The sequence below is a fragment of the Scyliorhinus canicula genome, chromosome 10, assembly GCF_902713615.1.
Source record: "Scyliorhinus canicula chromosome 10, sScyCan1.1, whole genome shotgun sequence".
NCBI lineage: Eukaryota > Metazoa > Chordata > Chondrichthyes > Carcharhiniformes > Scyliorhinidae > Scyliorhinus > Scyliorhinus canicula.
Window position 1 is genome coordinate 137835625 of NC_052155.1, and position 13649 is coordinate 137849273.

The window sequence follows — 13649 nt, forward strand, 5'->3', positions numbered from 1 at the left end:
GGGGTTCTGGCAGGTGTTCTCGGATGTTATGACCGAGATTCTGGGTGTGGGGGATGGCGATATCCGGTGTGTCATAAGGCCCTGGATTCCAGGTGGGGAGAGAGGACGATGCATTGGCCGTTGCTTCCCTGATAGCCCGGAGACAGATTTTGTTCTGTTGGTGGGACACAAGAGCTGATGAAGGTGGGGGTATGGATGAGTAACCTGATAGGCTTTTAGCTTTGTGGGGGTCAGAGAAGGGGTTCACCCGGAGATGGAAACTGTTCATTGATTTCATCAAAGTGGATTGAGGGGATAAAATTAGGAAAGCAAGGTGCGGGTAGGTTGGGGATTTGTGGTTGCTGTTCATGTTGATGTTTTGGTCTTCTGATATTTTCATGTATATTTGAAAAAGTCTGGAATAAAAGTATTAAAAAAAAATTTGTTCATCTCAGCTAGAGAAATAATTGGAATGGAAATGTTTGGCTGCAGGCTAACGTTTGGGTGAAGGTAAGCAAAGAGATAAATCGTGCTTCTCACTGCTGCTGACTGCTTTCCAGTTACACAGACTGGAAAGGTATGATGCTCCATAACATTGTTCTTAAATGATTATTGCTAGCAAGGTAAGAACTTGTTGCCATTCCCAATTGCCCTCAAGAAGGTGGTGGTGAGTAACCTTCTTACACCACTGCAATCTAGGTGTTAAGACCATAAGACCATAAGACATAGGAGTGGAAGTAAGGCCATTCGGCCCATCGAGTGTTGTAGGTAATTTGGGTGATTAAATATCATGTCATCTGAAACAGATTACAGAAGCAAAATACAGATGCTAGAAATCTGAAATAAGAACAGGAGATGCTAGAAATACTCAGCAGGTCAGGCAGCATTTGTCGAGAGAGAAACAAAGTTAAAGTTACAGGACGATGACATTTTATCAGAATTAGAAAGAGCTAAAGATGTAACAGGTAGGTACAGAAGTTGGGAAATAGGTAGTAGTGGAGTTAAGGACAAATAGTAAGAGCTGAGATTAGGGTGGGAGCTCAAGTGGTAAAAAGAATGACTAGACAAAGTGGATGATAATGGAACAAGAAACAAAAGATGTCTCTAGAGGAAGTGTAAATGGCAACTACAGCTGATCAGAAAAATGGGAACAATGGTTATGATATGAAATTGTCGGCAGCACGGTGGCCTAGTGGTTAGCACAACCGCCTCACGGCGCTGAGGTCCCAGGTTCGATCCCGGCTCTGGGTCACTGTCCGTGTGGAGTTTGCACATTCTCCCTGTGTCTGCGTGGGTTTCGCCCCCACAACCCAAAAAAATGTGCAGAGTAGGTGGATTGGCCACGCTAAATTGCCCCTTAATTGGAAAAAATAATTGGGTAATCTAAATTTATAAAAAAAAAACAAAATGATATGAAATTGTCGAACCGAGTATGAAGACTGAAGTTCTGTTGCACCTTAACGTTCATTGGAACATGATGTGGAGATGCGTTGGACTGGGGTGAGCACAGTAAGAAGTCTTACAACACCAGGTTAAAGTCCAACAGCCTTGTTTCAAACACTAGCTTTTGGAGCACTGTTCCTTCCTCAGGTGAATGAAGAGGTATGTTCCAGAAACATATATATAGACAAATTCAAAGATGCAAGGCAATGCTTAGAATGCGAGCATTTGCAGGTAATTAAGTCTTTACAAATCCGGAGATAGGGGTAACCCCAGGTTAAAGAGGTGTGAATTGTCTCAAGCCTGTACAGTTGGTAGGATTTCGCAAGCCCAGGCAAGGTGGTGGGGGATGAATGTAATGCGGTATGAATCCCAGGTCCCGGTTGAGGCCGCACTCATGTGTGCAGAACTTGCCGATAAGTTTCTGCTCGGCGATTCTGCGTTGTCACGCGTCCTGAAGGCTGCCTTGGAGAACGCTTACCCGGAGATCAGAGGCTGAATGCCCTTAACTGCTGAAGTGTTCCCCGACTGGAAGGGAACATTCCTGCCTGGTGATTGTCGCGCGATGTCCGTTCATTCGTTGTTGCAGCGTCTGCATGGTCTCACCAATGTACCACGCTTCGGGACATCCTTTCCTGCAGCGTATAAGGTAGACAACGTTGGCAGAGTCGCACGAGTATGTACCGTGTACCTGGTGGGTGGTGTTCTCACGTGTAATTGTCATATCCATGTCGATGATCTGGCACGTTTTGCAAAGATTGCCATGGCAGGGTTGTGTGGTGTCGTGGTCGCTGTTCTGAAGGCTGGGTAGTTTGCTGCAAACAATGGTTTGTTTGAGGTTGCGCGGTTGTTTGAAGGCAAGTAGTGGGGGTGTGGGGATGACCTTGGCAAGATGTTCATCTTCATCAATGACGTGTTGAAGGCTGCGAAGAAGATGTCGTAGTTTCTCCGCTCCGGGAAAGTACTGGACAACGAAGGGTACTCTGTCGGTTGTGTCCGTGTTTGTCTTCTGAGGAGGTCGGAGCAGTTTTTTGCTGTGGCGCGTTGGAACTGTCGATCGATGAGTCGAGCACCATATCCCGTTCGCATCTTTCAGCCTCTGTAGATGTCTGTTACGATCCTCCTCGCCTGAGTAGATCCTGTGTATACGGAGGGCTTGTCCATATGGGATGGCTTCTTTGATGTGTTTAGGGTGGAAGCTGGAGAAGTGGAGCATCGTGAGGTTATCCGTGGGCTTGCGGTAAAGCAAAGTGCTGAGGTGACCGTCCTTGATGGAGATGAGTGTGTCCAAGAATGCAACTGATTTTGGAGAGTAGTTCATGCTGAGTCTGATGGTGGGTGGAACTTATTGATGTCATCGTGCAGTTGTTTCAATGGTTCTTTGCCGTGGGTCCAAAGGAAAAAAATGTCATCCACATATCTGGTGTATAACGTCGGTTGAAGGTCCTGTGCAGTGAGGAGGTCAAAATTGTTCAAACTTGTGCATGAAGATGTTGGCATATTGAGGTGCGAATTTGGTCCCCATGGCTGTTCCGTGCGTCTGGATGAAGAACTTGTTGTCGAAGCTGAACACGTTGTGATTCAGAATGAAGCGGATGAGTTGCAGAATTGCGTCTGGAGATTGGCAGTTGTCGGTGTTGAGTACTGAGGCTGTTGCAGCAATGTCGTCGTCATGGGGTATGCTTGAGCATACATGGGTGTAGAGTGCCGAGACGTCCATTGTGACGAGGAATGTTCCTGGTTCAAGTGGTCCATCGGTGCTGAGTTTCTGTAGGAAGTCCATCGTGTCGCGACAGAAGCTGGGCATACCTTGTATCATGGGTTTCAAGATGCCCTCGATGTAGCCAGAGAGGTTCTCACACAGGGTCCCATTGCCTGAAACAAGAGGACAGCCTGGTGTGTTCGCCTTGTGTATTTTCGGGAGGCAGTAGAGATCTCCAATGCGGGGAGTACGTGGGATGAGAGCACATAGGGTGCTCTGAAGGTTTGGATCCAAGGTCTTGATCAGTCTGTTGAGTTGGCGGATGTGTGCCTTGATCAGATCTGCGGGTAACTGTCTGTAGTGTTCCTGGTTGTTGAGTTGTCGGTATACCTCTTTGCAGTAGTCCGTTCTGTTCAGTATGACGGTGGCCCCTCCTTTGCTGGTTTGATGACTATGTTGAGGTTGGTCTTGAGAGCACAGATGGCGTTGCGTTGTTCTTGGGTGACGTTCGGGGCTATCTTGTGAATGCGACTGATGAATCTGGCATTGACGCGACTCCTGGCGGCTTGAGCATACATGTCGAGTCTAGGGCAGCGGCCTTCCGGAGGGGTCCAATTCGACTCTTTCCACTTCGGTCGCCGCACCGCAGATCTCTCGGTCTGCTGTTCCGGTTCATTGGTAGTCTCCTTGGTTTCGCTGTCGGCCTCTTGGGTCTGTGGAAGAATTCCCGGAGCCTCATTTGCCTGATGAGTTCCTCAGTGTCTGCCGCGAGACTGATGGGGTTCATTTTGGTGGTGGTGCAGAAATTCAGGCCTCTGCTGAGGACTTCGATTTCATCTGGTTGAAGGGTGCTCCGAAAACTAGTGTTTGAAACAAACCTGTTGGACTTTAACCTGGTGTTGTAAGGCTCGTCATTGGAAGAGTGTGGAAGGCCATGGACAGAATGGGAGTGGGGTCAAGAATTAATATGTCTGTTGATTGGAAGGTTGGCGTCATGCATACAGACTGAAACAAGTGTTCCACCAAGCCCTTTCAACCTGCAATTGGTCTCCCCATTGAACAGACCCCGTTGTGAACAGCAAATACAGTATACCAAGTACAAATAAATTGCTGTTGAGGGGCAAGAAAAGAAAATTAATTAACACATTAGGCAACTAATTACATAGAATTTACAGTGCAGGAGGCCGCCATTCGGCCCATCGAGTCTGCACCGGCTCTTGGAAAGAGCACCAAATGAGGGGATGAGGGGGGATCTTATAGAAACATAAAATTATGAAGGGAATAAATAGGATAAATTGTTTAGGTTGTTTCCACTGGTGGGTGAAAGCAGAACTAGGGGGCATAGCCTCAAAATAAGGGGAAGTAGATTTAGGACTGAGCTTAGGAGAAACTCCTTCACCCAAAGGGTTGTGAATTTATGGAATTCCTTGCCAGTGAAACAATTGAGGCTCCTTCATTAAATGTTTTTAAGATAAAGATAGATAGTTTTTTGAAGAATAAAGGGATTAAGGGTTATGGTGTTCGGGCCGGAAAGTGGAGCCGAGTCCACAAAAGATCAGCCATGATCTCATTGAATGGCGGAGCAGGCTCGAGGGAACAGATGGCCTACTCCTGCTCCTGGTTCTTGCCTTAGAATCTTTCAACTTGTCAAACACCCACAGCTAGCCGGTTTGGCTTCTGAAGTAATAGTTTTGCTATTGAGAGTTAGTGCCCTGTCAGATTTTAACTTCTTACATCTTGATTCTAATCTTAAAGAATACACATCATAAAGTTCATAAAACTAAAGTACATCCTTGTCCTATGGCCTCTGATGAATATCCACTGTCCAGCCTTGTGTGTTAAAATATCGCTTGGGCATGACACGGAAATGCTGCTGATATTTGTACAGTGTACCCCACCAATTTTATCATCACCAGTAGACAAAATTACCAAAAAGCAGCATGACGAGAAATACTTTATTCACATTTAAAAGATATCATTAATTTAGAATCATTGTTTTGGGGGTCTTAATATTATTTCATATTAAAGTGAATGGAAATCAGAAATTACTGCCTCACATCATGATTTTATGTTGATATATTAATTATGATTTTTAGAGGACTAGCCATTACATACGAAAACGTTTTACAAAGGATTTCTAAAACAATCGAAGCAGGAAGAGGCCATACGGCCCTTGGAGAATGCTCCGTCATTCATTATGACCACAAAGTTCAATACTCTGATCCCATCTCTCCCCCCATCCCCATATCTCATGATTTCTTTATCCCCAAGAACTATATCTAATTATTTCTTGAAATCACATATTTTGACCTCAACTACTTTCTGTGGTAGTACATTCCACAGATTCACCACTCTCTGGGTGAAGTAATTTCTCCTCACCTCAGTCTTAAAAGGGAGAATCAGAAGTTAAAATACTCAATGCTCTCTTCCATTTAGTAGGTTGTGATTAAGTGTGGCACAGTGCATATAATTTATTCAGCTGCAAATCCTTTTGGATCCAACCCAAATGTTAGTATCACTGCACTTCAAACAGTCAATTATTTGCATTGTGTATAGATAAGTGATACATAGAAGATAGGAGCAGATGGAGGCCTTTTGGCCCTTCAAGCCTGCTCCGCCATTCATCGCGATCATGGCTGATCATCCAACTCAATAGCCTAATCCTGCTTTCTCCCCATAGCCTTTGATCCCATTCTCCCCAAGTGCTATATCGAGCCACCTCTTGAATATATTCAAAGTTTATAGCATCAACTACTTCCTGCGGTAATGAATTCCACAGGCTCACCACTCTGTGTGAAGAAGTGTCTCAGACTGAAACCTCAGGCTGTGACCCCTGGTTCTGGACAAACCTGATGAAATTATGTTGAATTGGGTAAGTATTACACATATACTCTTGACATTGCTGTTACATAGGTTAAGACAAACTTCCTTATTGACACAACTTGATCATGATGAAAGCGGAAATTAATCCAGATATCAGCTCCACATATCAACTCGATTCTGAAATCTTTAGAGCAATTAGTAATAGAGGATTTGGGATATTCTGAGCCAATTCTAATGTCAGTAGGTGTTTGGAGGGTGTTAAAATCCGTTTGGAAATTGTTTTAGTCTCAAGATTTCAGGATCAGGCATAGAAGAGTTTTCATTGTTGGATTAAAGAACAAATTAACATGTATTAAACCCAAGTCATACTCACTTCTAATGTAGTCAATACTATCCTCTCAACTGAAGAAAAATAAGCCTCCCATAAGAACTGCGTCTGTTGCCTAAGTGCTAGGATTTTGTCCTGATTAATAGACCTTATTGTTGAAGGTATCTGCAAGACAGAAACATAGAAAATAGGAGTAGGCCATTTGGCCCTTTGAGCCTGCTGTGGCATTCAATATGATGAGACAATGAACATTAAGCAAGGACAGAAAATTTGTACCTTTTAATTAAATGCACTAATTGATGAATATTTACATACTATTCAGAGACAATCTTCCAATTTATAGCTTCATTGCAGGAAAGAATTTGCAAGTACTCGTGCAACAGTTACACATAAACCAGACCTTCAACCAGCACAACAAAAAAGGTTTGGGTTAATATGCATACCTGTGCAAGTATATCAGGACTAAATGCTGGCATGCATCCATTGACATGTTTGGGGGCAGCAAAACTCAACAGACATAAATGGAGCTTAAAAAAGACTTAATTTTCAAAAAGGGAAACGGCATGTACCATTTGGCGATAAGATACGAGGTACAGTTCCCCACACATTGAGCAGCGATAGGTGAAGAAAATAAGTTGCATCAATTTGGGGGATACCCACAGTCATACGACTAGTTATATAGTATTGCCAGAGGTTGGATTTACATCTATCTTTTCATCTCTATCCCATGTGATTTTTATAAGTTCTACCATGTTATTTGAAATCAACCCATCTGGTACCTTAGGGATATTTGCAATGTCTTTCATGGTGATGACTAATGCAAAAAATTTATTAGTGTATGTCATTTCTTTGTTTGCAGTTATTAATTCACCAGCCTCGCTCAGTAGAGGTTCCACATTTACCTTAGCTGCCCACTTCCAATTTATATATCCATTGAAACTGTGTTTTTATACTGTTTGCAAGTTTTGTCTCAAAATTAATTTTCTCCCTTATGAGCTTTTGAGTTTTTTGCTGCTAGATCCTAAAAAAATGCCCAGTTCTCTGGTGTACCACTATCCCTTGCCACTTCGTATATACTTCTTTTCAATTTAACATCTTTGACCACCTTCGTTAACCATGGATTTTGCCTTTCTCGTAGAATCCCTCCTTTAGATTGTGATAAGCTCCTGAGTATTATGGACCAGCTGTTTGAATATCTGCCACTGCTCATCTACTGACCTGCATCTTAAATTGTTTACCCAATTCACCCTAAACAACTCCTCACTCACACCATTATAATTGCTCTTATTTAAGTTGAAGATACTGTTATGGACCTACGGCATTCACTTCAAACTGTATCTGGAATTCTATCATATTGTGGTCACTACCCCCTAAGGCAGGGGTGGGCAAACTACGGCCCGCGGGCCGCTTTATGCGGCCCACCAAGTCATTTTTAAAACAAAAATAAAGTTTTTTAAGGTCAATGAGGGGGGGCTGTTGGGTTACTTACTAGGGTGGATACGTTGACTTGAGTAGGGTGATCATTGCTCGGCACAACATCGAGGGCCGAAGGGCCTGTTTTGTGCTGTACTGTTCTATGTTCTATATGAGGCGCCCAGAATCATAACCGGGTGAGGTAATTATCTTACTTAATATACTATGCGGCCCTTTAAAATTGTGAATTTCTGAATGTGGCCCTTGCACGGAAAAGTTTGCCCACCCCTGCCCTAAGGGATCCTGTATTAATCCTTCATTACACAAAACCAAATCTAATACAGACCATTCCCGGGTAGGTTCAACAACATACACCGCTAAAAGGCAATCCCTGATGCACTCCACAAATTCTTCTTCTACCCTTGCCGGTTTGATTTTTCCAACCAATATGCAGATTAAAATATCCCATTATAATTGCAGTTGCCTTCAAGCATGCCATTGATATTTCCCCATTTATGCTTTGACCTGTTGAGACGTCACATATTGGGGGGCAAAAGATTACTCCCATCCTAGTCTTCCTTCCCCTGCTACTCATGATTTCAACCCAAACCGATTCTATATCACTATCCTTTATATCATGACTCAGCATTATTCTGAAACCTTCCTTGATTAACAAGGCTACCCATCTCCTTTCCCCTTTGGCCTGTTCTTTTGGAACATTATCTACTCGGAAATGTTTTTTTTCTAAATGTTTTTTATTGGGTTTTTCAAACATTGTGTACTTTACAGGCGTACACAAAGAGAGAAAAAAAGAAGCTAATACAAACGAGATAAAAACAACAAAGCTACATAATTAGCAAATTCACGTAAATAAAAAGTATAAAAAACCAAGGTGTGGGGAGGTAAAACTGGGGAAGTGTATATACATTAAGGTACTGGAGAGACAATTGCAGTAAGCCTGTATACATGTCTGTGGGCCTCCCGCCTTTCTTTTTCTTCTGTTTTTTTTAAAACAAAGAGTACATTCAACACAAGTAATACAGAATAGATCTGGGTGGGGGAGGGGGGTTGCTTGTTTCTCCCGGTCAGTTTTCGGTGTTGTTGTTGTGCATTTGCCTCTGGTTTGGCTGTTCGTCGTTTCTTCCTCCTGTGCTTTCTTACACTCTGTCGCTGAGTTTGTCATGGTCGTTGTCATTTCCTGTGCTCTCCTTCCAGTTTGTGCTCCCTCGTCTCCTCCCCCCCTCTGGTTCCCCTCTATTGTTCTTTGCCCCGTCCTTCCTTTTTCCCCTTTCCTCCTTTCAGCTCACCTTTCTTTTCTATTGTGTATAGCTACCTCTCTTGCACTGTTCCCCAACTCTCCGGGTCGTATTTATGAGCTTGTTCGTTGGCCATAAACAGGCCCCACAACAGTTGGGTGAATGGCTCCCATGCTCTGAAAAAACCATCATTCGACCCGCGGATGGCGAATTTGATGTTCTCCATTTGGTGAGATTGATAGGTCAGACAGCCAGTCTGCAGCTTTGGTGGTGCTGCTGACCGCCAGCCGAGCCAGATTCTATGGCGGGCGATCAGGGAGGCAAAGGCAAGGGTGTCCGTCCTCCTCCCCATGAAAGGATCTGGCTGGTTTGATAGCCCAAAGACCGCCACTTTCGGACACGGGTCCACCCTCAACCCCAACCCCTATGAACATTGCTGTACTCTGAAATGTTGAGCACCCAGTCCTGACACTATGTGGATAGGCCGACAAGAGAGGGGGGGGGGGGGGGGGGGGGGGGGGGGGGGGGGGGGGGGGGGCACATTGGATTTGGTACTGGGTAATGAACCGGGCCAAGTGTTAGATTTGTTTGTGCAAGAGCACTTTGGAGATAGTGACCACAATTTGGTGTCTTTCACTATTGCAATGGAGAGGCATAGGGCCATATGGCAGGGCAAGGTTTATAATTGGGGGAGGGGTAATTATGATGCCATTAGGCAAGAATTAGGGAGCATAAAATGGGAACAGCAACTGTCAGGGAAAGGCACAAATGAAAAGTGGAGCTTCTTCAAGGAACATATACTGCGTGTCCTTGATAGGTATGTCCCTGTCAGGCAGGGAGGAAATGGCTGTGTGAGGGAACCAAGGTTCACAAGAGGTTGAATGTCTTGTCAAGAAGAAAAAGGAAGCGTATGCAAGGATGAGAAAACAAGGTTCAGTTGAGTCGCTTGAGGGTTACAAGGTAGCAAGGAATGAGCTAAAAAAGGGCTTAGGAGAGCTATGAGGGGGCATGAGAAGTCCTTGGCGGGTCGGATCAATTGATATTTCCTACTTTCCCCAGTACAGATGCCAATGCCCCACAAACAGATACCCACTTCTCCCACACCAGTCTTTGAGCCATGTATTCATTACTCTAATTTTACATACCTTTCGCCAATATACACATGGCTGAGTTAATAATCCAGAGATTATATACTTGGGAGGTTCTGTTTTTTTTAAATTTAGTGCCTCCGTCCTCGTATTACCCATGTCGGTGGTGCCTACATAGAACATATTGAACATAGAACTGTACAGCACAGTACAGGCCGTTCGGTCCACGATGTTGTGCCGAACTAGTCTGAAACTAAGATCAAATCAACCTACTCCCAATCATTCTAGTGCACTCCATATGCCTATCCAATAACCGCTTGAAAGTTCCAAAAGTGTCCGACTCCACTACCAGAGCTGGGAGTGCGTTCCATGCCCCAACCACTATGAGTAAAGAACCTACCTCTGACATCCCTCTCTTCCACCATTAACCTTATAGTTATGCCCACTTGTAACAGCTTGATCCACCCGAGGAAATAAGTCTCTGAACGTCCACTCTATCTAGCCCTCTTATCATTTCATACACCTCTATTAAGTCACCTTTCATCCTCCTTCGCTCCAATGAGAAAAGCCCTAGCTCCCTTATCCTTTCCTCATAAGACCTACCCTCCAAACCAGGCAGCATCCTGGTAAATCTCCTTTGCACCCTTTCCAATGCTTCCACATCCTTCCTATAATGAGGTGGCCAGAACTGCACACAATACTCCAAATGTGGTCTAACCAAGGTCTTGTACAGTTGCAGCGTAACCTCACGGCTCTTAAACTCAATCCCCCTGTTAATAAATGCTAACATACTATAGGCTTTCTTCAAGGCTCTATCCACTTGGGTGGCAATTTTCAGAGATCTATGGACATGAACTCCGAGATCTCTCTGTTCCTCCACATTCTTCAGAACCCTGCCGTTAACCCTGTAATCCGCATTCAAATTCGTCCTACCAAAATGAATCACCTCACACTTACCAGGGTTAAGCTGCACCTGCCACTTTTCAGCCCAGATCTGCATCCTATCAATGTTTCTTTGCAGCCTACAACAGCCCTCCACATTATCCACTACTCCACCAATCTTGTTGTCATTAGCAAATTTACTAATCCAACCTTCAACTCCATCATCAAAGTCATTGATAAAAATCACAAATCGCAGAGGACGCAGCACTGATCCCTGGTACACCACTGGTGACTGGGCTCCAGGATGAAAATTTACCATCTACCACACCCACCGTCTTCTATGTGATAGCCAGTTACTGATCCAATTGGCCAAATTTCCCTCTGTGCCATGCCTCCTTACTTTCTGCATGATCCGACCATGGGGCACCTTATCAAACACCTTACTAAAATCCATGTATACGACATCAACTGCTCTACCTTCATCTATGTACTTAGTTACCTCATCAAAGAATACAATCAAACTTGTGAGGCAAGACTTACCCCTCACAAATCTGTGCTGACTATCCTGGATTAAGCTGTATCTTTCCAAAGGATCATAAATTCTATCCCTCAGGACCCTTTCCAATAATTTACCCATGACCGAAGTGAGACTAACCAGCCTATAATTTCCAGGGTTATACCTATTCCCTTTCTTGAACAAGGGGACATTTGCCTCTCTCCAGTCTTCTGGCACTATTCCTGTAGACAGTGAGGACATAAAGATCAAAGCCAAAGGCTCTGCACTCTCATCCCTCGCCTCCCAAAGAATCCTAGGATATATCCCATCAGGCCCAGGGGACTTATCTATCCTCAGGGTTCTCAAAATTTCTAACACATCTTCCTTCTGAATATGTACATCCTCCAACCTACCAGCCTGTATCTCTCAATCCTCCTCAACAACATAGCCCCTCTCCTTTGTGAACACTGAAGAAAAGTATTCATTTAGGACCTCTCCTATATCTTCAGACTCCATGCACACGTTCCCACTACTGTCCTTGACCGGCACCAACTTCACCTTGGTCATTCTTTTACTCCTCACATAAGTGTAAAAAGCCTTGGGGTTTTCCTTGATCCTATCCACCAAGGACTTCTCATGCCCCCTCCTAGCTCTCCTAAACCCTTTCTTGTGCTCCTTCCTAGCTATTTTGTATCCCTCAAGTGCCCCAACTGAACCTTGTTTTCTCATCCTTACATAAGCCCCCTTCTTCCTCGTGACAAGACATTCAACCACTTTTGTAAATCATGGTTCCCTCACTCAACCATTTTCTCCCTGCCTGGCAGGGACATACATATCAAGGACTCACAGTATTTGCTCCTTGAACAAGCTCCACATCTCAATTGAGCCTATTCCTGACAGTTCCTGTTTCCATCTTATGCTCCCCAATTCTTGCCTACTCACATCGTAATTGCCCTCCCCCAGTTATAAACCCTTGCCCTGCCATATGTTCCTAGCCCTCTCCATTGCTATAGTGAAAGTCACTGAATCGTGGTCACTATCTCCAAAGTGCTCTCCCACAACCAAATCTAACACTTGCCCCGACTGATTACCCAGTACCAAATCCAATGTGGCCCCGCCTCTTGCCGGTCTATGCACATATTGTGTGAGGAAACCCTCCTGCGCACTCACTGGATAAAAACAGCCCCATCCAAACTATTTGAATTATAGTGGTTCCAATCAATATTTGCAAAGTTAAAGTCACCCATGACAACTACCCTGTGACTACCACACCTATCCAAAATCTGCATTGCAATCTTTTCCTCCACATCTCTGTTACTGTTTGGGGGCCTATAGAAAACTAAGTGACCGCTCCTTTCCTATTTCTAACTTCAGCCCACACTACCTCAGTAGACAGATCCTCCTCAAACTGCCTTTTTGCAGCCATTATACTATCCTTGATTAACAATGCCACTCCTCCACCTCTTTTACCACTTTCCCTAATCTTGCTGAAACATCTAAACCCCAGAACGTCCAACAACCATTCTTGCCCCTGTTCTATCTACATCACCGTAATGGCCACAACATCGTAGTCCCAGGTACCAATCCATGCTTCTAGCTCACCAACCTTATTCCTGATGCTCCTCGCATTGAAGTAGACACACCTTCATGCCTGCAGGTCCACTCTTGAGACCTTGATACCTTCCTCAGTACTGCACTACCCTCAACTTCCCGAACTCTAGCAACGCTATCTCCTGGACTACAAATCAGTTCCCCATCCCCCTGCCAAATTAGTTTAAACCCCCCCGAAGAACTGTAGCACATTTCCCTCCCAGATATTGGTGCCCCTCTGGTTCAGGTGTAACCCGTCCTGTTTGTACAGGTCCCACCTTCCCCAGAATGTGCTCCAATTATCCAAGTAACTGAAACCCTCCCTTCTACACCATCCCTGAAGCCAAGTGATTAACTACACTCTCCCCCTGTTCTTCACCTCGCTAGCACGTGGCACTGGCAGCAAACCAGAGATGACAACACGATCTGGCCTGGCTCTCAGCTTTCACCCTAGCTCCCTGAATTGCTGTTTTACATACCCGTCCCTTTGCCTGCCTATGTCGTTGGTACCGATGTGTACCACACTTGTGGCTGCTCCCCCTCCCCCTTAAGGATCCTGAAAACACGATCAGAGACGTCACGGACCTTGGCACCTGGGAGGCAACACACCAACTGTGAGCCTCTATCATTGCCACAGAACCGCCTATCTGTC

General features: G+C 44.6%; 1 protein-coding gene across 1 annotated transcript in view; it reads right to left on the reverse strand.

Annotated features, from left to right (window-relative positions):
* Nucleotides 1-13649, reverse strand: part of LOC119972676 (exostosin-1-like) — a 255149-nt gene that overhangs the window by 72269 nt on the left and 169231 nt on the right. Inside the window, exon 4 of the mRNA XM_038809779.1 lies at nt 6318-6437. Within this exon, the coding sequence (XP_038665707.1) occupies nt 6318-6437 (120 nt within the window). The remainder of the gene's footprint in view (nt 1-6317; nt 6438-13649) is intronic.